The sequence below is a fragment of the Lepidochelys kempii genome, chromosome 2 (genome assembly GCF_965140285.1).
Source record: "Lepidochelys kempii isolate rLepKem1 chromosome 2, rLepKem1.hap1, whole genome shotgun sequence".
Classification (NCBI taxonomy): domain Eukaryota; kingdom Metazoa; phylum Chordata; order Testudines; family Cheloniidae; genus Lepidochelys; species Lepidochelys kempii.
The window spans coordinates 161,657,342-161,684,250 of NC_136381.1; the positions used below are offsets into that span (position 1 = coordinate 161,657,342).

At 41.3% G+C, this 26,909-nt stretch overlaps 1 protein-coding gene across 5 annotated transcripts in view; it reads left to right on the forward strand.

Annotated features, from left to right (window-relative positions):
- Window positions 1–26,909, forward strand: part of TMEM245 (transmembrane protein 245) — a 121,216-nt gene that overhangs the window by 80,071 nt on the left and 14,236 nt on the right. For 4 of the 5 annotated variants that reach the window (XM_073332665.2, XM_073332664.2, XM_073332666.2 and 1 more), the window contains one exon: window positions 11,676–11,821. In XM_073332665.2, coding sequence (XP_073188766.1) covers window positions 11,676–11,821 — 146 coding nt within the window. Of the gene's footprint in view, window positions 1–11,675; window positions 11,822–24,922; window positions 26,672–26,909 lie in introns of those variants that run through there. The other variant, XM_073332668.2, reaches the window with a different exon arrangement.

Genomic DNA, 26,909 nt, shown 5'->3' on the forward strand with positions numbered 1-26,909 from the left:
GCCCGAGGCTTGTGATCACCTAGATCTCAGACACTGAGAGAGCTTGTGTCAAGGACTCTGGCCTGAGTGAGTTTTTTAATCTAAACAAACACTGACCTTGGAAACATGATTGAAATCCTGGTGGTGTTTTTGTTGTGTGGGGTGTTTCAAAATATTTGTTTTGAATAATTGGAAGAAAGTGAAGGCCTACTGCCAGATTAACTTCAGCAGTTAATGGAGACAGTGAGAAGAGGAGACGAGATCTTTTCACGTTTGTTTGGATAACTAAAATTGCATAACTTAAATCAAATGCTAATTTGGGGCAATTGTGTGGGTTCTCAATCACACAGGTAAAATATAAGAGTGGGCTATGAGGATTTCTTAGCTGAATTGCTACCTTAAGTTCCAGACAAATGACTTTTACATCTATTTGTAGTTATGTTGTTCTGCAGTTGTCCCTTACTTCAACTGAGGGAGAAAAGCATAGAAAATAGATATGTGTAAATAATTATTTACATTTCTTCCTGGGTCTAATATTTTACCCATGATGAAACACTGAAAGCAGTTTCTGTGGGCTAGTGAGATTACATTAGAAATAAAAATATTTAAAGATGAAGAGAGCCTGATGAATAGGTCTTCACAGTTCTTAAAGACCACATCTCCACCCTATCCCTGCATTGCCCCTCTTTCTCCCCCCCCCCCCCCCGGGGAGAGGGAGGTATTTCTGATATCTTCTACTATCTTCTTTGCTTTCATTTGTGTAAATCTTTCACAAACATTCTTGCACAAAAGGGGGAACATAACTTTTATGGTATAGTGGATCAAATTTTTAATTTAAACTCAAACCTTAAGTTCTCCTAATAGTTTTTACTGTGTCTTTTACCATCTTCTTATAACCATAAACAATTTTAAAAAGAGGAAAAAGGGCATCCTTAGCATAAGCAGTAAATCTGTCCATTGAGCCTGGTACACAGGGATCTAAACAGTCTGTTCACTGGGACAGTTATTAAAATGAACATGTTAGTTGTCATTCTGAGAACTCTGGAGAGCTGGTTTTGTTGGATTTAAATGATCTTTCCTAGCAAAACATCAGCTGAACTACCATCCAGATGATGATTTTTCTTTCAAAATAACGTGGAATTTTGCTGGGAATAATGGAACACTTTCCACTTGTCTCTTCATGTGCTTGTTTTCTAATGTAGTAAGTCTGAGAAGTGCAATATATTAAGGCATGTAGTAAGTGATAACTCTTACAGCTTTTGCAGCTTTCAAGTTTCATTCCCTATCATGTATATCAGACAGGGTATCAGTAATCTTGCATCAGTTCCTCTTCCTTGGGTTTGCACGAGGAGTCCTTACAACTTCTTTCCATGTATACTAGGTCATATTAATATCCAGTTTGTGAATATTAGGTGTGAGGTTTTTCTGTAACCCCTGAGGCTCAGAACCTATATTCTGAGTGATATGGATATGTTGAACCCTGACTTGGTTCTCTAAAGTTTCCAGTTTTCTCTCCAATAACATTGTTTTTAATAAGTAATTTTATAAGTGTGGATGTCTCTTTTGCAATTTCCTTTATTACATTAAGCTCAAATTCAGTGTGCCCTATTCTCTACTCCTTTTGTGGAAACACTTGAAATTCAAAGGTTGACAGCTTCACGGAAACTCACTATTTTCTAGTGAGGAAACAGATTTTTGTAGAGATCCCATCTTATGTGCAGCGCCAAGATAATTTCTTCCTACAATATTTCAGAATACCCTTTCACTTCAGCCAGTGGTTCAGAGAGGAAGATTTTACCAAATGCACTGTGCTACTACTCCTAGCTTGAGAAGTCTGAGCCATCTGATTTCCACTTATTTCCTCCTATTTTCTGCTTACCCCTACTGTTAGCCATCGGAGGCAGCTATTCCCCTCGGTGGTGGTGTCAAGGCTGATTCCCCACTCTGGCATTTTGAGTGTGGAAGGTGGGGGCCCGCAAGGATTCTAAAACTTAATACTGGCCACTCCAGGCTTGTATTAAACTCCCAAGGTTACAGCTTTTCTCTGACCTTGGATGGATAGATGTTGCTGCCACCCAAGTGCAAAAACCCCTTTGAACACCCAGGAAGGCGCACTTGGGAATTCCTTCCTGTGGGGTACCCTCAAGCCCTTTCACTTCTGTTTCTGGGAAGAGCTGAGAAAGAAAACAAAGGAAATCAGCTGTTGCCACCAGCTAATTAAACAAACCTCTTAAGGACACACAAATCCAATCCTGTTCTTAAAAAAGGTAAATGTTGTTAAAAACAAAAAGAAAGAAAATACATCTGGAATTTAGGCTTTTTGCTAGGTTTTAAAAAGAACAGTTACAAGGATTAAGTATCAAGAGAGCTTCTTGAGGTCCATCTTAAAGTTACAAGCAAAACAAAAGCACCTGGAGTTAGCACAGAGGAGTCCACAAGCCATAAAGAAATAAAAAGAAATAAACCTAACCGCATCTTTCTAGACATTTCCTGATCTACTTACATATCTGGGGTTTTAAATTAGTAGTTTCTAGGTATGATCTGATGATTTTCCATACCTCACCCAAAGCTTCTTACAGCATTGCTGCTCTGTCCCCCTCTTCCCTGGAGAACAGACAGACAAAAGGGACGTTTTTTCCCAATTTTAAAAGTTTTAGCCTGTCCATTGGCTCCCTTGGTTAGGTGCCCACTCCCTTCCTTTTACCTATGGACTTGGTAATGCTTTACAGGTAAAGCAAGTAGAGAACAGCTAAGAAGAGGGGTTTTATAGCTAACTGGCTGGCTGGGTGCCCATAAAATGGAGCTATCCCCTCCCCCTTATTTATCACAGGTGGACACTTAGAGTTTATTTCCTCTCTGCAATGGGCACATCACCCAGAAATTTATATTGTTTTTTTTAACATCTGTTTTGAAAACAGAGATGTTCAGTTGAAGCTCTTCCTCCTAGATAAGTCTGAGGCCTAAGACCTCTTAAAGCAGGCTCCTTCTGGGTCCAAGCAGTCCTCTGAAAAAAGTGCCTCAGCAGTAATTTCCTGTGTCTCAACTTCCAGGGCTCATGCTTAATCAAAGCCTTCTACGGATCCTTTTGTCATTCCCTCCTCCCATCCAGAAAAGGGGAGATATCAGCTCCTCTCATCCAAGGAGCATAGATGCAGATCTTCATCTAAATTGAAAGAGACATCTCCACTTTCAACTTGAAAAGAGGACACCAGAAGGCCTCAACAAGGGTCCCTCTGGTGTCTGCAAAAACACTGAAGTTAGACCTCAGAATGACTTCATCAGCATCCATCTGTCTTGGATATAGAGTCTGAAGTATTACCTCATGGGTTTGCTCTAGTGCTGATAGGGCTGTTTGTTCTGGTACCGATCGCTTCGGCACCACTCACCCTGGTACTAACTATATATGGTTTCTTCTTGGCACCTGTGTCATCAGGGCCAAGCTTTACAATGCTAGGGGTTTGGTTATATTGATCTTATCTGAATTATCTTTGCTTTCTGTCTCAATTAAGATTACTGAACTGCTACTGCAAGCTTTGTTACTGGGTCCGTCCTCTGCCCTGGTGCGGCATCTCCCCACCTGCATCCCTCAGACTCCTTTTAGATCTGCTCTACCTCTGCCAAAAGAGTATTCATACTCTCCTTCCTCTGATATTGGTGTGGACGGATCACCTTCCTGTTCCTCCTCAGTGTATAATCCTTAATATTCTGATAAAGATTCCAGGGCTACGAGTTGTGGCATACACAGGGAATGGCCTCCCTCCTGGTACATGATACTGTCATGATTCTGCTTCTTGGCTTTGCTGGGCATCTTGGTGTGTGCGTGAGGCAAGGAGACCCAGTTCCTCTGTGGCATGTAGAACTTTACCACAGGAATTGCTCAGAACTCAACTATAGCAACCCTTATCTCTCTGTGGTGGAGACTATGCAAATTGAACTTTCAGAAGAGGGGCAGTGACTGCAGTTATCCTCTGATGTGATTCTAACACATATGTTGTCATCATTGCCAAATGAAGCTGTTATGCTATCCACTTACCTCACCACCTGACAACAGGGCATTCTAAGACTAACTTTGCAGGATGGCAGAAGCACTGGAGATTCCTGAAGGCCATCCAGGCTCACAAATTTGGGGGCATTTTACACTCTTCTTTACTTTAAAGACACACACTGTCTGTCAGTGGAGCCTTTTAGAACCTGCTTAGCTCCTCTGGAAAATCCCAGCATCTATACTCCTGACTTCAAAAGGACAGATAAGATACCTAGTTCCCTTCTATGGGATTTGAGTACTTCTTTCTACATCTTTCACTGGGTTCTTTGGTTATAGCAGCTCACAAGAGAATGAGACAACAGGCCTCAAAGCTAACTTAAAGAAACTGAGCCAAAAGAGACTAGAAAGAGCTACTCTGCAACTCAGAATAGCTAATTACCAAGCTCTCCTTTCAAAAATGTGATTATTTTAACTGGTACAAGGTATCAGAGTTTTTAGATTAGATTCTAGAATCTAAAGAGGAACAATCATTGATCCAGGAGGGTCAATTTACAAAGTATTTTAGTAGATTGACTCATCGGATACCACAGCTAGGTCAATGGCAACTACAATTATCATGCCTCATGTATCCTGGCTGCAGTCATCTAGGTTAACGAGAGAAATTCTGAATGCAATCAAGAATCTCCCTTTTTTGTAAGGAATCAATTTTCCTTTCTGATGCCACTGATGATGCAATATGTTAAGATTCTCAAGCTTCACTGAGATCTTTAACCACTTACACTGCTCATCCCAGAAGGAAAAAACCAAATCAGATGAAGATCCCATTCTCAGTCATATTAGTGACCAGCCAAATCATCCAGGAAGAGGTAGAAATTCCAGATGAGGAGGCAGCCGTCTACTGTTACTGCCACCACTACAAGAACAATGCTATCTTCCAAGCAGTCAGTTTGATAATCATGTTGAGAGCAGCTGGGAACAACTCGTAAAGGATCTCTATCACTTCCTTACCCCATATGGAGATTGGTGGTTGTTTTTGTTTTTTATTTTCAGGTAGCCTGGAACAAGATGACATCAGAGCACTGGGTTTTGTGTGCTACACAAATCGGTTATTTGATCGAGTTCCAGGAGTTTCCCATCTCTTTGGAGGGACTGCTCTCATCAGACACTATTCTATCAAGCTGTACAGTTCCTCCTTATGCTTGGAGTAAGGGAAGAGAGTTTTTTAATTCACAGAGAAGAGTATTTACTCCTGTTACTGTCTAGTTCTCAAGAATGTATGCAGTGTTGTAGCTGTGTTGGTCCCAGGGAGACAAGGTGTCTGAAGTAATATCTTTTTTTGGACCAACTTCTGTTGGTGAGACAGATGAGCCTTCACAGAGCTCTTCTTCACATCTGGGAAACTAGCCCAAGTAAATAAGTTCAAAATGGGGCACCAACCTGACTTCTTGGGAACTAAAGAGCTCTGAACACATTCATCTGTCAGTGCATATTCAGAATGGTGACCCTTGCTAAAATAATCTATACCTTGGATCTTCTAGACTGGTTTGCAGCTCTGAATCTGCAGGATGTATATTTCCATCCCACCAGCACACAAGGACATAATTGTAATTTTGTAGTTGGGAAGGCACATTATCAGTCTGCAGCCCCAAAAGTCTGGCTGACTTTGCGTTTGTTGTTTACAAGAATGGTTGAAGTCCACTTACCAATCCAAACAGACATCATATATAGACATGGAAATACAGATTCCACAAGGATCACACTGCCTGGATGCTGTTAGACTGTCTTAGTAAGGACTTTTTCTAGAGATGTGCAGAATATCTTAATACAAAGTGGAAAAGGTTCAACAAGATCTGTTTATGCAAGTGGAAAAGTTTGTCTGGTCATCTCAGGGCATTTTGTCTCCATCTCACACAGTTTCTTCATATGTTCACATACAAGTTATATTTAAGGATTCAGATATCTCGATCAGTTCACTCCAGATTCACGTAGCAGCAATATCTGCAAGTCATCCAACATATTCAAGATCATAATTTTTTTTTCTCATCCAGCAGTGGTCAAGTTTCTCAAGGTTCTGACTCATGTATTTTCACTAGTGGGGGAACCACCCACCTGTCACTGGAATATTGTCCTCCAGGGGTTAATGCAGTGGTGCCCACATTTTTCCTGTTGCATCCTCTCTTACCAGTAATTGAATGTGTCCATGCTTCCCCTCCATTTCTGCACAATTGGCTTAGCAGAGGGGCTGTGACTGGGGCCGGAGCAGGGCTGCAGCTGGGGCTCCTTCCCCACCCCCTGTGGGAGCTGACCCAGGCCCTGTTGTGCACCCCTCCCCAGTGTTCCTCTGTGCCTTCCGGGGGGGGGGGGCACCCCACAGTTTGAGGGCCACTGGGTTTATGGGTCCTTCATTTGAACCCTTAGCTACCTGTTCTGTGTTGCATCTTTCTATGAAGATGGTGCTCTCAGTAACAATCACTTCAGAAATGAGTTGACCAGAATGGCAACTTATTAAGAAATATTTACTCTTACAGATTTAGATAATGAAACTGAAGTGAATCTTGTAACTCACATGTAGCATACCACTTTCAGAAATCCAACAAAACAGCTCTGCGTTAAGGTCTCAGCAAGACTGTAGTTCTTTGCCTCTCAAACACTTAAACTTTTTTGTTTTTGCAAGAGAACTCTCTGAAAGTCAGATAACACCTTCATTTTACATTAAAACCTCAAGTGTTTATGTTCAAATAGACCAATTGTCTTCATTTAACTCGATATTGCTCTGGGTGTCTCAGCAATTCAACCTAGCACAAACAGGAACAGCTCCTCTTTAGTTGTATTCTCTTAAACCAGGGCTGAATCTGGCCCTGTAATCAGTGACACATGTTGGTAGCTACCAGTGTGGTGCTTTGCTCTTGTTCAATGATACGTCGGCTGTCTGCGTGTTCCCTCTGCGTGCTGACCCAGCTCTATGCAGATAGCTAACACAGCAGACCCCGAGAGAACCCCCAAAACCCACAGACTCTAGTAAGATACGAAGGAACCCGAGCCAGATTTATTGTCAAATGAAGCACAGTAATAGTTCCCTATAGACTTTATAGGGCATACTACGAATTTGTGCTCCCTGGCAATGGACACAGCTCAGTCAGCGGCAGGACACTTCACTGCCCCCTAGGCTGGACACATCAGAACGATGTGCGCTCTCTAACCTACTTTTATACAGTTGCAGAACAGATTACTTTTCATAGTTTAAATGAATTTATTCATTATGTTGTCCTTTTGACCCTGTCTTTAAGATGCACCTGCCTGTTCCTTGTTGTGTTTATGGAGTGTTGTGATGCTGTCTTGACACAAGTTCCTTTCATTAGCACTTACGTGTGTGTGCACGTGCTTCTAACAATCTTTTCTTGTTAACTTCTGTGAGTGGGACCTGCCTTTGGCTCACAGCCCAGCTTTGCTTAACACTGCCTGGAAGTACTTTGGTTCAGGCTTCAGGCCTCAGACTGGGCCTCTGATACAAGAGTTTGTTTCAGGGCCTTCTCTTACTACAACACAGGCTCGCTCTGTTTTGTTAGTGTTTTAAGTAGGATTGAATTTACACATTTTCTGTAGATGAACAGTGAATAAAGTTGGTTCAGCTCATGTTTTTACTGCAGAAAAGGAAGATAAAAGTGCCATTGGTCCAAAGGAGACCTGCAGTTCTGTTGGGGGAATATGGAAATTTTCAACACATTTTTTAATATGTCAGCAATAAAGCCCCCGGACAGACAATAACTCAGTGAACGGCAGGGATAGTAATGTTTCCCAATGTACAGAGCTGTCTCACACACAATTAAACTACATTGATATATAGTTCTAGGCTATATATTTTAGCACAGAATTTTCTCACCAGTCACTTTTCTTTTTAGGTGCAGTCCTTTGGTGCCTCAGTTATGACTTAGAAGTTTAATTTTTGCATATAGTTTAATTTTTAAATTAAGAAATCACTAAGTGCCTTGTAAAATGCAAAGAATGGCTTAACCGGTTATCTTCAGTGGCCTCCCTCTTCTTTTGTTGACCCACAATTGAAGTTAATAGAGCCTTGCATTGCTTCCTCACTAGAGGCTAAGGTGATTCTGAAATTTTCCAAAACATACTCAAGCTTACTTAAGATCTAGTAATGGACAAAGGGGACTGCATGCCTTAATGTTGCATGTAATGTTGGGACTATTCTGCTTGTGGGAGGAGGGGGCAAGTCAGTTATATTTAATTTAGTATTTATCTTGTGATTCCTGGCATTACTTTGCACAGTGTGTTCTCTTTTTTCAAAATTTAATTGCACATTCATAGAAATGGAGTTGTTGGAGTGTGATGCTCTAATTACATGCATTTGCACTTGATATTAATTAAATGATCAGCTCAAATAAATGAGCTGTATGTCTGTGTATCATTTAGTTCAACTAACTCCCTGCTTCCACTCTTACTTCTTCAAGATAGGAGAGGGTCCTCAGATGCTGCTGCATTGTTGCTCCCTAGGAAAGGGAAGCCCCTGCTGCCATTCCAAATAGGGGAAGAGGCTATGGTGTGAGGGTGGTGCCATGCAGACTGAGCTAAAATTGTCCTGTGCGATAGTGCACCTAGGGCTTCAGGCTGTAATCCAGTCCTGCACACTTTGCGTTCCAAGTGGGAACGAGTTCTGCCGGCAGCTCGTCAGTTCAGACCTGTGCTGCCCTATTATATTCCTGTGGCTCGCTTTCAAAAATAATCAAGGGCAGTCCTAACCATCCAGGAGAGCTCTTGTCCTGCTTTCTAACTCCCCCTTTCATGAGTAGCAGTGTGGCTTATGTGGTGAAAGCAGCACAGAAAGAGATGCTCTGGCAAAACAAGGCTAATGCAATCCTTGGATGTATAAATGAAGGAGTAGTGAAGAGTAGTGGGGAGTTGATTTTTATCTCTGAGTACAGTATTGATGACACCAATGCTGGAATACTGCACCCAGTTCTGGTGTCCACATTTGAAAAAGGATGTTGAAAAACTGGAGAGGGTGTAGAAAAGAGCCACACAAATTATTTGAGTTCTGGAAAAAATGCCTTATAGTTGCTGTAAAATCCCCAAATTTATCCACTCCTTCCACATGTGGTGCTGCCCTTATCTTCTCCATAACCAATTCCCTAAGCCCTCACCCTTAACTTGTAGTTTTTGCTACCTAATCTTTGGTGTTACCCTCTTTCATTTTCTATTTATCTGTGTTCTAAGACGCATATCTAAGGTGAGTGTTCTATGTTGACTTGTAAGACTTTTTCCTGCGATCACCTTGTGGTCCTTTATATCTTTTGTTTTCTTCTAGGAATCCTGAAAAATAGTCAGTCTGGCTCCCACTCTTGTTGGTAATAAGCTGTTTCTCTCTTTTTGTAAAGAATGTGTTGGATACTACTAGGTCATGAGCTTGTATCAGGTGCAATATGCTTTCTTCTTTGTCATGTAAAGTTCCGTAGCCCTGGCCACCATGTTGTCTGCTATATCCATGCCTGTCTCTTCCAGCATGTCCATTTAAGTAGGTGCCGATAATTATTTCCTCATTTTCTGGAATTTTTTGAAGAGCATTGTCTTACGTCTTCCAGAGAGTTGGCTTCTCATCCTCCGCACAGTCAGACTAAGAAGCATTTAGCAATCCACCTTCAAAAGCCAGCTTGACCGTCATTAACCTGTCACAGATTCTATTTATTGTCACCACTCTTTCCTTTATTTTACCATTGAGCTATGGCTACTGTTTCTTGAGTTGGAGGTCCCACAGTAAATTGTTTTGTATCCTTCTCCAGTATGTTTTGCCTTTTTCACTTTCCATTTTGTTTCCAAGATACATGCTATCTGTACTCTCCACCTCTTCAGTGTTTCCTAGCTCCGTGTTACAGCCAGTTAGTAGACCAGCATTCCAATGTGCCAGTCTGATCTTCGATTTCTGGGCTAGAAACTGCATGCTTCTGAAGTTACACTGTAACCCTCACCTACAACACTTGGCCAAGAGGCACCGTGCATCATTTCTAGAGAATACTCTTGTATTGTTTTGATTTATTTGAGGACTCACTGTCAGTTTATGGCAAATTTTTACATCTGGCTGCCAACCTAACGCAAGCCCGCCTCCTTTTTCTATCAGGCTTGGTACTGGCAATGATGATGGATATATTGGAGAGTGCTAAACTAGTTGTGGGTGAATCAAAAGAGAGAGCCTTTATTCAAAAAGCAGCTTGGTGTTGGAGTAAAGTAGAGATGAAGTGGTAAAAGATGAGAGAAAAAAAACTCTGGCGAAGTAGTAGGAACAAACAAGAGGTGGAGGAATAGTAGTATGTAAAGAAATTGCCCAGGAACGTAGTTACAAAAGCGAAAGCAAAGGTTTTGGAGAAATTTTACATAAGACTTAGAACAAAGGTGGGGGAAAAGGGAATGTATAGACTGGTGAAAGCACAAGACAGAAGTACCAAACATGTAAAGGAAGTGAGGTTGGTGTTGACTGTTGACAGTCACATAAAGGATTGATGGAAAAGGTATTTTGAACAGCTTTTAAAAGAAGAAAATCCAAGAGACTAATGCTATTCTGTGCTCTACTGCACCAAAGTTCATCTTCTATCAAACCAGATGAAGCTGCAAGTGCTCTAAAAGAAATTAAAAATAAGGCTGAGGTTCAAACAGAATCGCTACTGAGGCATAGAAAAAGCTTGGAATAGAAGATATCCCTCTGCTGGCATTCTTGTACAGCTCCATCGTGTGATGGGAAAAGATACTAAATACATGGAGGAAAAGGACCTTGGTACCAAGATGCAAGGAAAAAGATGGTTGCTATTGATCTGAAAAGACCTTTGACAGAGTTCCAAGACAAGTCATCTGGTAGTGTATGAGGGAGAAAATGGTACCAGAACTTTGTGTGGGTTGTTCAAGCCACATATATAGGTGCTATATCAATATTCAGAACTTCTGGTGGTGAAACAGACAAACTCTTGGTAAAGGTGGGAGTGTGTCAGGGATCAACACTGAAGTTTCTCTTGTTTATCCTTGTCCTGGATACCCTCAAGGAATATACAGAAGGAGGCATCTTGATGCATGCTGTTGCAGGTATCGTTCTGTGCAGTGGGGAGAAAGATAGGTAGTCTAGAAGAGGATTTTGATAACTGGAGCGATATGAGCTCAAAATAAGCAGAGGAAAAACAGAGCGTATGGTATGTAATTTCAATATTGTGAACACTGAAGACTTATTCTTGAAACTAGATGGGCAGACTGTTACAGAAAACACATAGTTTCAAGTATCTGGGTTCCAGAATCTTGGAACATGGGGAAACGGAGGACAAAATTAGAACTAGGATAATAAAATGTCTCACTCAAATGATAAGAGGTGTAATATGTGACAGAAAGATGCCACTAAGATTAAAAGGGAAAGTCTGACTGATTCTCTGGGAGCTCTTCCAAACTAAGATGCAATAAAAGACTGGTGCCTCTGCACTGGGGGAAAAAAATTAAAAATGATTGCTTGGAACTCTTTCAGGTAACTGTCAAATCCCTTTTTCAAAGGCAAGATTTACTTTTAGATGTGCCATCTGTATGACCTGCAATGCATTTCTCTAAGTCTGTGTGTCCAATAGCATTTTTTGCATTTCCCAATTATGTTAAATGATCTGAAACATATTTGCATCCTATTATCTGCGTAGTGTTTAATGCTTTTTTTCCTTTCAAATTGTGTTTTGTTTTACAGGTGATTTTCCTGACCACGCTGTTTTATCTGTTAAGTTCCAGTGATGAGTACTACAAACCAGTGAAGTGGGTGATTAGCTTGACACCTTTGTCGCAGCCAGGCCCATCCTCAAATATAGTTGGCCAGTCTGTGGAAGAGGCCATAAGGTATGATGATGCTTTCTCACTAGCTGTGGCAAACCATTTTTTTTGAGAGACTGACATATTTTTGTTGTATGAATATTGAATAATTTTAGTTTAGTTTAATTTTAACTGTTCATGTTAAGGATGTGCAGTTGTGGCTGCTCATATTTCAAGGACTTAGTGTATGTTAATAACAGACCAGTGTGTCCCTGTTGGGATGAGGCAGAGAAGAAAATCTTGATCCAGATTGTTCCACACTAAACGTGCCACCTTTGTCTCTTCCCTTTCCCCTCCTAAAAAACCCCTTCAATTGTTGGAACTTTTGAAAAATACATTTTACTGAGACATTTTATAATACAACTGTTTTTAATTTCACAGTTACTTATTTTGTGATAATTAACTAAAGATGTTTCTAGATATCCTCTTACAGTAGCAGCTTACAAACATTAGTATAGTTGACTATTTGCTTTTCATCCCATGGCATGAGGGAACAGAGCAGCCATAGTGGCAGAGACTAGCTTCTTCGCTTTTTTTGATTTGGGCTGTCTGCATTTCATTAGGTTACTAAGTAGAGCTGCACTAAGTAAACTCATCCTGTTTGCAATCCTGCTTCTGTGCTTTAGTGCCTGGCCAGTTTCTCCCAAGTTGTCTTTCCATGACCCCATACATTTATATAGCATCTTTGATTCCACAGTGGCAGAGACTAGCTTCTTTGCTTTGTTGATTTGGGCTGTGGGCATACTCTTAGCTGCAAAGTGCTATTCAGCAAAGAATTTAAGTTTCACTTTGTAGACCCATATCACAGATAATGCAATGGATTGGATCAGTATATAGGAAAACAATGAACTGGAGGGGATGGAAACTAAGGGAGGAGAGAAGTAAAGCCAGAGAAGCAAGGTGTAGGGAAGGAAAGAGACAACAGGCATCAGCGGTAGATAAAGCAGAGCCAACGATTGGGAAGTATAAGGGGATGCTGGCCTGCCTTGCTGACAAAGACTTTATTTTGAAGATGCAAGAAGTCAAATTTGACTTTAAAAGAATGCAGATATAAAGATATGCAGAAGTGTGTGCTGTCAGGTCTCTTTAGTCTACCCTTGTTCCCTAATCCCTGTATGTGTCTCTTTTCCTACCTTCGCTCTGTTAATCTAAATTGTACCCTGAATGTTAAGTTGCACACACATCTACAGAGTTTGACATAACACTGAGGGTATATCTATACTACAATGGTCCAGTGATGTGCCAATGTAGTGCTGTAGCGTAGCTGCTGCTTGCATTGATGGAAGGGTTTTTTTCTGTCGAGATTGTTAATCCACCTGTCCAAAAGACAGTAGCTAGGTTGGGAGAAGAACTCTTCCATTGACTTGGCTGCCTCTACACAGGGGGTTAGGTTGACCTAACTACGGTGCTCAGGGACATTTTCCACAGCATTGGGCAGCATAGCTATGTCAGTATAATTTTTAAGTATAGACTGCGCCTGATATGGGATCCTCATGCCAGAACATATACTTCAGGAATTATTTTGGGGCAGTTCTATGGCCTTTGTTATTCAGATCAGACTTGATGATCACAGTGGTCCCTTTTGGCCTTGGAATCAATATGGGATACATTAGCTGCAGCCTTAAGATGGAATAAATACAGTGGGTTATGTAGAACAGCAAAAAGGAGAATGAAAGGACTTACTATTTTTGAGATAATATGGTTTCCATAAGGCAGTTTTTGCTGAACTTAATGACCAATTTCTTGAGGACTAATGGTCAGAATAGACTAATGGTGGGGACTTCTCTTGAATTATTACGGCTAGTGTGGTTTGATGCTTATTGTTACATGTATATCTGATCATTGTTTGTCAGATCTCATGCCATTTGGAAAAAAATTATGATTCTGTCAGTTCATCAGGCTGCCTGCAGGAAAATTGCTTGTTTGTCACAGTGTGGCAAGTATCTTGTCTTAAAAAAAAAAAAAATTAAAATAAATCAGTTTTTCCCAGATTCTGACCTTGAAGGAGAGTAATAAGCTAAAACTGCATGTGCATCTGATATGGCTTATATATTAAATCTGTAGATACAATTTTGTCATGGTAAAATGGTTCATAATTCATAGCACAGTCTTGGTAAGAAATAGATAATTTCACACTCTAATAATGGGAACCTTGTGTGTACCCTGCTGCTGCATGTTAACAGTTTTAGTTTGCTTTGATCTAGTCCTCTTTGAAATGTGATTAGATCATAGAATCATAGAATATCAGGGTTGGAAGGGACCTCAGGAGGTCATCTAGTCCAACCCCCTGCTCAAAGCAGGACCAATCCCCAATTAAATCATCCCAGCCAGGGCTTTGTCAAGCCTGACCTTAAAAACTTCTAAGGAAGGAGATTCTACCACCTCCCTAGGTAACGCATTCCAGTGTTTCACCACCCTCCTAGTGAAAAAGTTTTTCCTAATATCCAATCTAAACCTCCCCCACTGCAACTTGAGACCATTACTCCTTGTCCTGTCCTCTTCTACCACTGAGAATAGTCTAGAACCATCCTCTCTGGAACCCCCTTTCAGGTAGTTGAAAGCAGCTACCAAATCCCCCCTCATTCTTCTCTTCTGCAGACTAAACAATCCCAGTTCCCTCAGCCTCTCCTCATAAGTCATGTGTTCCAGACCCCTAATCATTCTTGTTGCCCTTCGCTGGACTGTCTCCAATTTATCCATATCCTTCTTGTAGTGTGGGGCCCAAAACTGGACACAGTACTCCAGATGAGGCCTCACCAATGTCGAATAGAGGGGAACGATCATGTCCCTCGATCTGCTCGCTATGCCCCTACTTATACATCCCAAAATGCCATTGGCCTTCTTGGCAACAAGGGCACTCTGCTGACTCATATCCAGCTTCTCGTCCACTGTCACCCCTAGGTCCTTTTCCGCAGAACTGCTGCCTAGCCATTCGGTCCCTAGTCTGTAGCTGTGCATTGGGTTCTTCCAGTCCTGCACTTATCCTTATTGAACCTCATGAGATTTCTTTTGGCCCAATCCTCCAATTTGTCTAGGTCCCTCTGTATCCTATCACTGCCCTCCAGCGTATCTACAAATTTAGTAGTATCCTCCCAGTTTAGTATCATCCGCAAATTTGCTGAGGGTGCAATCCACACCATCCTCCAGATCATTTATGAAGATATTGAACAAAACCGGCCCCAGGACCGACCCCTGGGGCACTCCACTTGACACCGGCTGCCAACTAGACATGGAGCCATTGATCACTACCCATTGAGCCCGACAATCTAGCCAACTTTCTACCCACCTTATAGTGCATTCATCCAGCCCATACTTCTTTAACTTGCTGACAAGAATACTGTGGGAGACCATGTCAAAAGCTTTGATAAGGTCAAGAAACAATACATCCACTGCTTTCCCTTCATCTACAGAACCAGTAATCTCATCATAGAAGGCAATTAGATTAGTCAGGCATGACCTTCTCTTGGTGAATCCATGCTGACTGTTCCTGATCGCTTTCCTCTCATGTAAGTGCTTCAGGATTGATTCTTTGAGGACCTGTTCCATGATTTTTCTGGTGACTGAGGTGAGGCTTACTGGCCTGTAGTTCCCAGGATCCTCCTTCCCTTTTTTAAAGATTGGCACTACATTAGCCTTTTTCCAGTCATCCGGGACTTCCCCCGTTCGCCACGAGTTTTCAAAGATAATGGCCAATGGCTCTGCAATCACAGCCGCCAATTCCTTTAGCATTCTCGGATGCAACTCGTCCGGCCCCATGGACTTGTGCACGTCCAGCTTTTCTAAATAGTCCCTAACCACCTCTTTCTCCACAGAGGGCTGGCCATCTATTCCCCATGTTGTGATGCCCAGTGCAGCAGTCTGGGAGCTGACCTTGTTAGCGAAGACAGAGGCAAAAAAAGCACTGAGCACATTAGCTTTTTCCACATCCTCTGTCACTAGGTTGCCTCCCTCATTCATTAAGGGGCCCACACTTTCCTTGGCTTTCTTCTTGTTGCCAACATACCTGAAGAAACCCTTCTTGTTACTCTTGACATCTCTGGCTAGCTGCAGCTCCAGGTGCGATTTGGCCCTCCTGATTTCATTCCTACATGCCCGAGCAATATTTTTATACTCTTCCCTGGTCATATGTCCAACCTTCCACTTCTTGTAAGCTTCTTTTTTATGTTTAAGATCCGCTAGGATTTCACCGTTAAGCTAAGCCGGTCGCCTGCCATATTTACTATTCTTTCGACACATTGGGATGGTTTGTCCCTGTAACCTCAACAGGGATTCCTTGAAATACAGCCAGCTTTCCTGGACTCCTTTCCCCTTCATGTTAGTCCCCCAGGGAATCCTACCCATCCGTTCCCTGAGGGAGTCGAAGTCTGCTTTCCTGAAGTCCAGGGTCCGTATCCTGCTGCTTACCTTTCTTCCCTGTGTCAGGATCCTGAACTCAACCAACTCATGGTCATTGCCTCCCAGATTCCCATCCACTTTTGCTTCCCCTACTAGATCAGAGCTACTAGCGAAATGTTAATGCATGGCAGCTGATCAAAGTATACTAACAAACTGGTAAAGCAGGGCAGCACATAAATGTCAAAATTCAGGGGTTCCATGACAGTGGTGACCGCCGTCACATAATTGTAGCCTTAGTTAAATCACATGCTGATGAATAGTAGTCTGGGATGTACAGTAGTAGGATCAAGATACTGTGCTGATATGAATTATAACATCATAATTGCACTCCTCTAGTTCCTTTCATCTTAGACTCTCAGAGCATTTTACAACCATTAATACAGCCTCAAAACATCTCTGTGCACCCAACTCTGCCAAATAACCTAGAGATATTAGTGTAATGGGGGCTACCAGAAATGAAATTAATAATCTTCTCTAAAGGTATCATGAGTGCATAATTCTCACTCTTGGTTCTCATTCTTCTAAACCGCTGATGCTCAACCTATTTACCATTGTGGGCCTCATATGCAGCTCTCTCTCTAGTATGTGGGCTGCAGCCACATAATATATATATATACTAACTATGGCCTATAGCAAGTTATGTGGGGCTGCAGCTGTGTGTTGATTGGGCCACGGGTTGAGAACCACTGCTCTAAAAACTACCTGACCGGGCATGTTCCAGGCACCTGAGTTGAGGCCCCAGAACATTTCAGTCAGTCCTTTCCTGATAGTGGTCAGTGAAGAAGCTGCCTCATAAATGTTACCCAGTGATTCTCAACTTCAGCTATGGCTCCTAGTGTTCATAGTTCTTTGAACAAGATTCAGGGTATCCTTTGTCCAGATTTCCAATCAATAGCAACAATTTTAGTTGGTACATTGGTGTTTTTTCAACAGGGCATAACTATGCAGCTGGTTTACTTACTATTTATTATTTAAAATGAGTTAGTGCCCAGAAGTTGAAATACTTCCAAATGATAGGTAAGATGCACTCATAGGAACAGGGAAAGTACAACCAAAAAAGATTCATGCTTCAAGGGTTCTGCCTCAATTTTTTGGGTCAGTGAGAGGCTTCAGAAGCCCGACCTGTACCTTGGCTTTCAGCAGTCATTCAGCAAAGATTTGATGAACCAGTCGCCTGCACCAATTACAGTTTGGTCTCCTGTGGACAATCAGTAGTGGTTTTTATTCTTCTGTGTTCCATTGATGCCACGTCCGTGAAGTTGATGACACCTTCTCTCTGAACTGATTGAGCTATGAGCCTCTGTGTGGACAAACGCATCTCAGGTTGGCCCTCTGCTGTGTGCCATGTGTTCCACTCCTGATTGTTCCCTTTTCATTAATTCAGATTGTGGAGGTGCAGTTGAGAATGGGATTGAGGAGCTAGACGCACAACTGGGCAGTGCAACAGCCCATAAATAGTCTTCTAAGTACTTGGAGCATACATTCACGTGGATCCCGCTTTGAATCATGCCTCTGAAGGTGTGCCTTTACTGCAGTGTAAACCCAGGGTTAGCAGAGCTTGCGTTAGCAGACCCTGCCATTACCTGTTGAACCCTGGGTTCCAACCTGGGGATCCAGTATCTGTACTGCATTATGCACACTTGAGTCCAACCATCCGTATCCCAGATTTCCTAGCACCCTCCCCAAAATATGGTTGCTCTAGCCCTTTGTTTGTGATGCACTGTGGGAAAACTTGAATGTCCACCAAACCTGACTCCAGAGGACAAAGAGTGTCAGCCTGTGGGACTGTGGAATACTGTTGGCAAACTCCGAGAGCCCGAGTCCACTAGGACAGCATCTACACTACAAAGCATAAGACTTGAACCCTGGGTCCAAGTTTGGGTCAGGCTCAGGCCTTCCACCCCTGCAGGGTCCTGGGATCCTGGATCTGAGCCCTGGGTTAACGCAATTTGTGTGTAGATGAAAGGAGGGTTAGAGTTGAGCCTGAGTTTGAACTCTGGAATTACATTGTAGTGTAAACTGCCCTAAGTCCTAGGGTTGAACTTGGAATGAATTTAAGACATTAGAAAATTAATCCAATGTTTTCTTTGTGTGTTTTGGTTTTTTTGTTGTTTTTTTTAATACTGGTTCCCTAGGTAATACCGTAACTTAAAGAATTGTGTTGAAATGACTGATTTTATTTCTCACTGCTATGATCTGGCAGGCCTGCAGTTAGTCAGGTAAAGGTGAAGATTTATTCTATCCAACACTGAACAGTTTCCTTTGTCAGTCACAGGAATGTTTAAATCATGGCTGTATGCAAAGCAACCTATTAGTTTTGCTCAGTACTTTTACAGAGTTTGCACAGATTCAGTCTCTAAGGAAGAATACTGCTTATATGGTCCCCTTATCTTGTAGTACTTCTATATAGGACGGGTTTCAGAGTAGCAGCCGTGTTAGTCTGTATCCTCAAAAAGAAAAGAAGTACTTGTGGCACCTTAGAGACTAACAAATGTATTTGAGCATAAGCTTTCGTGAGCTACAGCTCACTTCATCGGATGCATTCAGTGGATGAATGCATCCGATGAAGTGAGCTGTAGCTCACGAAAGCTTAGGCTCAAATACACTTGTTAGTCTCTAAGGTGCCACAAGTACTCCTTTTCTTTATATATAAGACTAACTCCTCCCACCCATTTGAGTTTTTCAGTGTCAGAATGTTCTTTCATGGAAACCGGTGACATTGATGCGAAGTTTTTGTTGGCATATGTTCAGAAAAGCTTTTATTGTTCCATGCCTTGTGAGGTATCTTACAACCTTTTATTTAAAATAAATAAATAAATCATACCTGTGAGTAGTAGCCCTTATTTAATTTGTAATTACACTCTTTAATTAGCAACATCCGACAAGATTCTTTCTAAATTTGAGAATCTGACACAGATATGGTATATTTACTTACCTTGTGATTTTCATTCTTTACCAAGATCACTTGTAAGATTCCTTCAGAGTTGGAAGGCAGCTCTTTTATCTGTTGTCCTTTCATATCTGGTATTATTCCTTCCTTGAATTCTTTTTTAAACATAATTAGAGAAGATCTTATTTTTCTGCTCTTCAAAAGAGATGACTGGGCATGTTCGGGGTCTATGATGTGCTTGAGATTGGTGCAAGCGAAGCAGGATAGAGCTCTTAAACCAAGTTTTGGGTGTTTTAGAAGGTCAAAAATGTTAAGTTAAGTAAGTACTTACTGTAGGCATGAGACCCACATGTAAAACCCTGCAAAATAACAAGATAAATAATTTTTCCTTACAGGGATTTCCCACCGCTACCCCCAAACTTCCCCCATGCCCCTAGTGGTCAACTAGTTACTGTGTTGCTAATACAGTTGTTTTCCACACACCCCATAAATTCCAACACTCTCTCTTACCCCCAGGCTTGGTTTATATTTGACAGTTTACGTTGACCTAACTCTGTAAGTGTCTACACTACAACGTTGCTCCTGTCAATGTAAGTCACCAACTACACCGACCTAATAATTCCACCTTCACAAGAGGCATAGTGCTTAGGTTGACATAGTTAGAACTAAAAATAATCCATCCTAAACTTATCTTGAATTATTAAGAAAGAACCTACATCAGTCAACTGGATTGTTTGGCAATCCAAGGGTGTAATGAATGATACTTCAGTAGTAAAGTGTATTTCTTAAAATTCAGCCAGAACCCATGGTGGAAGAGGGGCAATAGGGGTTGTTAATCTTCCATGAAATAACATGTTTGGCAGACTTACACAATTCTTCAGGGTTCTGTTGCATGCTAGAACAACCATTGTTCCATTCAGTGATCTGTGTCATTTATTACCAATTATAGTGACTGAAATTTCCGTTTGTTAGATTAAGACCAAGGGGACCAATCTTTAATTGTTTGACGAAATAAACCAAGATTTGCCATGTGTCTTGATACTGAAGCTGCATGTGCTTACATTTCACAATTAATCAAAGTAATGAGACTATAATCGGATCAATTCTACATCTGTAGACTATTTGTTTATTTCCTTAATAATTCATTCATATGAGGTCTGAGTAAATTAGAATTATTGGGAGTTAGTGTTGATTTTCAGAGTACCCCTAGGAGAGTTAGAAGTATTATGTATTTAAATTAATGGTATTGTTAAAAATATGCTGGTGATTTTGTTAGTCTAAGAAACGTGTCCTGTCTAGTTTAAAGTGATCCTCTGTATTGAATTTTGTGCATGTGGGATATGATTCAAAATTATAAATAAAATACAGTTTTGGGCTGACCCAGTCATGCCACCTGCACTACCACTTGAGACTTCTCGCTCCCGAGGCCAGGAGGTCTTGGGGATGCTGCAGAGGCAAATGCTCCGTGGCTGGGAGAGAACATACCTTCCATCGTTCCATAAAGAACTTTCTATGGCCTAGCTAGCAGCAGCGTTGGTGACTTTTGGGGAAAAACAAACAAACAAACATGCAGTGTTAGTTGGCCAAAGAAGGTTTTGAGCTGATGGAAATATTTGCTGAGGCTTTCACTCAAGACTAACAAGAAAACTTGTTTCAGATATGAACTAGCATTATTAGATTTTACAGGACTTTTGAATCTATTAGTCATTAATACTTCAGTAAGTGAAAATACTCAGAACGTAATTGTTTTAAAATAAAGCAGTACTTTGAGAGCTGGAGTGTAAATTACCAGATAACGGCTTTCCCAGGGTACTTGAAGCTGTCAGTTTTCGATTCAGGCTTTAAAGTCCTTTGTATGAAGTTAGTTCATAATCACCCAACTATTTCACTGTGTCTTTGACTATTACCACCTTGATAGCATCATCCCTCTACTTTTAGGGATACATGTTTTGTCTCCTCATTTCTGATTGGATGAAGTGGTAATTCTCAAGTTCGTGGATCTCTTTAGTAGCAGCATGCACACCTTTGCCTGAACCATTTTCCTTTCCCTTAGCAGCATGTCGTTCTCTTCCTGAATGCACCATACCCTTCTTCCCTGAAGCTTCCATTCTGCTTGCTCTGGTGGAGATATTGCACATTACTAAGTTGCATGTTGTCACGGCCTCAGTGCAATTTAGTGTGTGCGATATTTTCACATGAGTGCATGCACACGGGTATGGCTGTGGCTTAAAGTTACTGCAGCTTTCAGTTTTTGGTGGGGGCTGACCAGTGTTATAGAAGTCATAAGACCAGTTCAGTGTTTTGACTGGATTCTTGAAACATTCTTCTTAGCAACAGCTCAAGTTTTGTAACATCAGGAAGATGAGTAGTGTTATCGTTATTTTCTTCATCCATTTTTAATACGTTTAAAAATCTTGAGAGTCTTGGTTATAGAAAATTCTCCCAAATGATCTGAGTTTTTCCTAAAAAGGAAATGGCCTCCAGATTTTTAAGAAAAGGTTCTCCTGACGAAGAAAGGGGCTGAACCAAAGTTGCCTAAAAGCGAAAAGGCAATGTTTGATGCAGAGACCTACAGTGCCTTGATTGAACAATCCAGGTTTCTATTAACACTTCAGAACTTTTATTTACAGTAAAAGCTGTTTTATCCAGTAGCTGGGGGAATGGGGAATTCCGGTAAGTGAAAAATGCTGGTTAACTAAGATGGAGGGAGTTTGGGTGCAGGAGGGAGTGCAGGGTTGGGGCACAGGCTCTGGGAAGGAGTTTGGGTATAGGAGAGGGCTCGGGCCAGTGGGAGGGGGTGCCGGATCCGAGGGGCACTCACTTCGGGCGGCTCCCCGCTAGCAGCGACCTGTCCCAGCTGCTCCTAGGCGAAGGCACGGCTCTGTGCACTGCCTCTGCCCTCAGGTGCCGCCCCTGCAGCTCCCATTGGCCATGGTTTCCAGCCAGTGGGATCTGCGGAGGCAGGACTCAGGGTGGGGTGGAGGTAGTGCACAGAGCCGCCTGTCATGCCTTCACCTAGGAGTAGCAGGGATAGGTCGCCACTTGTGGGGTGCTCAAGGTATGCGGCCCCTGGATCCGGCACCCCGCATCCTCTCCTGTGCCCTTACCCTGAGCCCCCTCCCGCACCCAAACTCCCTCCCAGAGCCCATGCTCCGCACCCACTCCCACACCAAAACCCCCTGCCGGCCCAGCACCAACCAAAATTTCAATGAAGGTCAGAAATGGCAGTTTATAGAGGTTTCCAGTTGGTGAAGTGCCAGATAAAACAGCTTTTATTGTAGTAACTTAGATGTAGAGAGCTGTGCTATGCAAAAGCTGATCAGTCACCTAAATGTATCCAGGTTATTGCTTTCACAGAATAGTCAAATAGTCAAGAAAATGAGATGGTGATACAGTTCCCAGAGAAAACAATGGTCTTCCAGCATATTAAGGGTAAAAGTGTATAATATGCTCAGGAAAGCTAGAATGTGTGAATTTTTGACTGAAGTGTTAATAGTATACCTTTTTAATTGAGTGAGTTTTTATTAAACAAATGTTAACAAACTAAGTCTTGAAAGAAGCCTGCATGCACTGTCTGTCCTTTCAGTACCAGAAGTATCTTTTACAGAGATTTATTGTTCACAAGAATGCAGAAAAGTTGCATTTTCACAATTTATAGTTCTTGTCTGTGTGTGTATATAGTGTTCATTTGTTTTCAGTGAGTATAATATATGAATCGAGTGGGGGTAGAAGGTTAAAAATGGCATTTCCAAAATTTTCCTTCCTTCCTTCCCCTTTTGCCTTTCTGAAATCAGCATAGAATCCACTTTTTGAATCTCATTTGTGTACCAGAATCTACACTTTGGCTTTGGTGGTGAAAACCTTTCAGATTCAACGTTCCAAATGAATTCAGTGATGATTCAGGTTATGTGCAGAATGAGGTAGACACTAGCTCTAAAGAAAGGATGAACTACCTGATGATCACAGTGAAGCGTTAATTTTGAAACCTAATGATAATTTAAATGTCATAATTAACTAACTTGGTTAATTACTGCTGGTAATTTTAACAGAAATAACCAGCTAACTTGCTTATTTCCCAGCTTAAAATAGCCTCCAATACCTTCCTGTGTTCCAAAATCCTAAACTATCACCCACTTTATTTCAAATCTCCAGTTTTCCCTGATGGCTGCAGTGGCTGGACTAATACCATTCTCTGAGTGTGGCCTAGGGGATAGAGCATGGGACTGAGATTCAGGAGAACTGGGTTTTATTCCCAGCTCTGCCACTGACCTGCTGGTTGACCTTAAGCAAGTCACTTCCCTTCTCTGTGCCTCCATTTCTCCATCTGTAAAATGGTGTAATGACATGGATCTCCTTTCTAAAGAGCTTTGAGATCTACTGATGAAAAGCATTAGATAAGAGCCAGTTACTGTTGAAAATTAATGTTCAGGGTGAATATAAATTTAATTTTAATATAAAATTAAATAGGAAAAGGCATTCAGTTTATTCATTCATATTACTCTACAAACCCGCCTCCCATTTATTTTTTAACTTCTCCAGAGCTACTACAGAATTTCTAGTCTTCCATAACGCTCCACTGCAGCATTTAGGTCAAGCTGCAAAAAAGCATATGGGACCTTAGTAATATACTACTCTCAATGTACCGAATCACTTGTCTGCATGATCTAATACTGAGAAAATATTATCCTCTTCTAGGCTCTCTCTAGACTAGGGAAATGAGGTGTATTTAGCTAACATTAGCTGGTTGTGTAAGGGCTTCCATATTTTCAAACCAACGCGGTCAGTATTGTAACCTACCTAGGATTTTCATTCTGTTTTTGTGGCTACCATCTGCCTCATGTGCCTGATCTTTTAGTTCTCTCAACCAGATATATCGACGCGCAATATATGGGGGTCAGTAATTTTAAAAAGCTAAAATTTTTTTCCCCAGGCAGACAGCAGGTTTCCAGAAAGTGCTATTTGTGTATTTCCATTCTCATCCAGTTTTCCTCTAGATCATATATAAATAAACATATATAATATTTATATATCTGTATGGTATATGTGTTTATAAGTGTATATAAACAGATTTACATACAATTAAGGCATGAAATTGTAGGAGGACTATTATATAATTGTGTACAGTATAAAATATATATTAAAAGTACATGAATATATACAAGTATATCTAAATACCATGTAATATAGAGTTGCTTAATTAACCTTATATAAAACTATACACAGGTGTGTGTTTGTGTGTGTGTGCACACACACAATGTACAGCTTTTTCTACAACATTAAATACATCACATTTTCTAGTACTGCATACTATTGTCCATATGCCAAAAATCCATTAAATTAATTTATATGAAAATTAAACTGTTACATGACATACATCAAGAACAAGGGTAGTGAGAATTTGCTGACACATGTAGGCCACGAGTGTTGCTAACTCAGCTCGCCTGGTAGTTAGTTGTCATGTTGCCTAATTTCTAAGAAAGTCTGCGTAGGTGGTTGGAAAAAAATTGTGAACTACCCAGGTGCTGACAAAATTATTAAAATGTGTACTTCGTGAGAGAACTTGTACTGGATATGTGTGGGAATAAGGAGATAATGGCTAAGACAGTGAATGTGTTGCTAAAAAGAATTCGAGCATCCTATGCATGCATATCTAAGAGTGTAGAACAATTATATAGTGTATTTGAGAAATTGTATGTGGTAATGTAATTAGACTGTATTGCTACACATACATATGAGGAGGCATTTTTAAGGTTGAGTGTGCAACTTTAACTATGGCATTTCCAGACATTTTGAGAGATTAACTATGTAACTTTAACTTTCTTCTCATTATTTTGCTTCTACAGATCCACGTTAGGAGTAACAAGCACTGTCTTACAAGTTGCCACCCCTCTCAATGCAGTAAACTGTCAGGGTCATGCATGTGCATGCTCCTTGGATGCAAAATAAAATCTCTACCTGATAGCAATCCGTCATTTCCTCTCTTCACCAGCCTGAGCAGTCACAATCCTAACCTTCTCCCTGCACAGGATTAGTATTACTCCTTTTTTTAATTGTTTAGTAATATTGTGGCTGACTACTACTTGAATAGGCAGGGAGGATCTTGGTCTGGCTATGAAAAGATGCAGTAGATCTCAGGAATGGTGCACCATGAACAAGGTCAATGCTTTCTCATCTGCTTCTGGAGGAGTGAAAACCACCTTAAGTTGCTACTATGAACAGGCCTGAGTGGCCTTCAAAGGAATCAGTGGTTGGATTTTTTGTTTTTGTTTTTTTGTTTAAGTGGACTAATCCATATGTAGACTTGTTCGTCACAAACTGGAACACACAATGTTCAGTGTTCTATGCCAGAGAATGTAGAGACGTTGAAATGTTCTAAAGCTCTGGCAGGACAGGACCTGAGTGATTTTTCACTTCACAGATGTAGTTCTTGGATATATTATCCCTCTTCAAGAATGTACATTCTGTTGTTGTTCTTCAAGCCCACATCTCTCCTAATAGTGTGGTTGCTGGGCTATTGAAGCTGGGGTCACTGTGGGTATGTCTACACTGCCATTCAAATCCTGCAGCTGGCCCGTGCCAGCTGACTCTGGCTCAGAGGCTGTTTAATTGCAGTGTAGATGCTCTGGATGGAGCCCCGGGCTCTAAAAAGCTGTGAGGTTGGAGGGTTCCAGTGCTTGGGCTGCAGCCTGAGCCCAAATGTCGGCACTGCAATTAAAAAGCCCTTAACCTGAGACCTGCGGCTGGCCAGTGCCAGCTGACTGGGGGTCTAATTGCCGTGTAGATGTACCCTGCATTTCTTTAGTCAATCACATCTTTGCTATAGAAATTATGGGAAAGATCTTCTAAGAAGTCATGTTGGAGGAAGTCTTTTAAAGCTGATATACCGACTAAACTTAAAGGTGGTCCAATTCTGTTCCATTGACTGATTTATTTTGGAACATTTTATGTCTCATAAAGACAATCCTATGTTGATTTACAGCTAAAGTGTACATAACTATCTCTGCTTACCTTTTTACTGTGCTGGGGATGGGGCCAAGTCTTTTTCCCCCTCCTAATCTAGTAAAATGGCTTAAGGGTATGGTAGAAGTGTATTCCCAGATTTGTAAATGGATGAGTTTGTGGTATTTAAATGTTATTTTCACAAGTCTCCTACAATTTGAAAACTCATCTACCTATTCCTTCACATTGCCCATTCATAGTTTTTCTTTGTGGCTGTAACATTAGCCAAGAGATTTTTCTCAGCAGCAGGCTCTGATGGCAAACATGCTTGATCCTGTATACACCTTCTCCTAAGGACAAAAGTAGTGTTGATCTCATCTCATTTTGTTTAGTAGAGTGGTCTCTGAATTTTACTGAATCAGTCAATTACTTTACTATAATTTTTCCTTCCACATTTTCATGGTGGAATTGGATATATAAAGAAATATTGTTTAGTTTTTATCTTGATAGGGCAAACTCTTTTAAGAGGGCTAAAAGTCATGGCTTTTCACAAAAAATCTAACTGACAAGCTGTAACCTAATCACTGTAACAAGAGTGATTGGGTAAGGTGAGCTATTACCAGCAGGAGAGCGGGGGTGTGCGTGGGGGGGGGGCCCTTTTCTAGTGATAATCAAGGTGGGCCATTTCTAGCAGTTGACAAGAACGTGTGAGGAACGGGCGGTGGGGGGGGGGAGCGACAAACATGGAGAAATAATTTTACTTTGTGTAATGACACATCCACTCCCAGTCTTTATTCAAGCCTAAGTTAATTGTCTGGAAATGGCCCACGTTGATTATCACTACAAAAGATCACCCCCCCCCGCTCACCCCCGCCTCCTGTTGGTAATAGC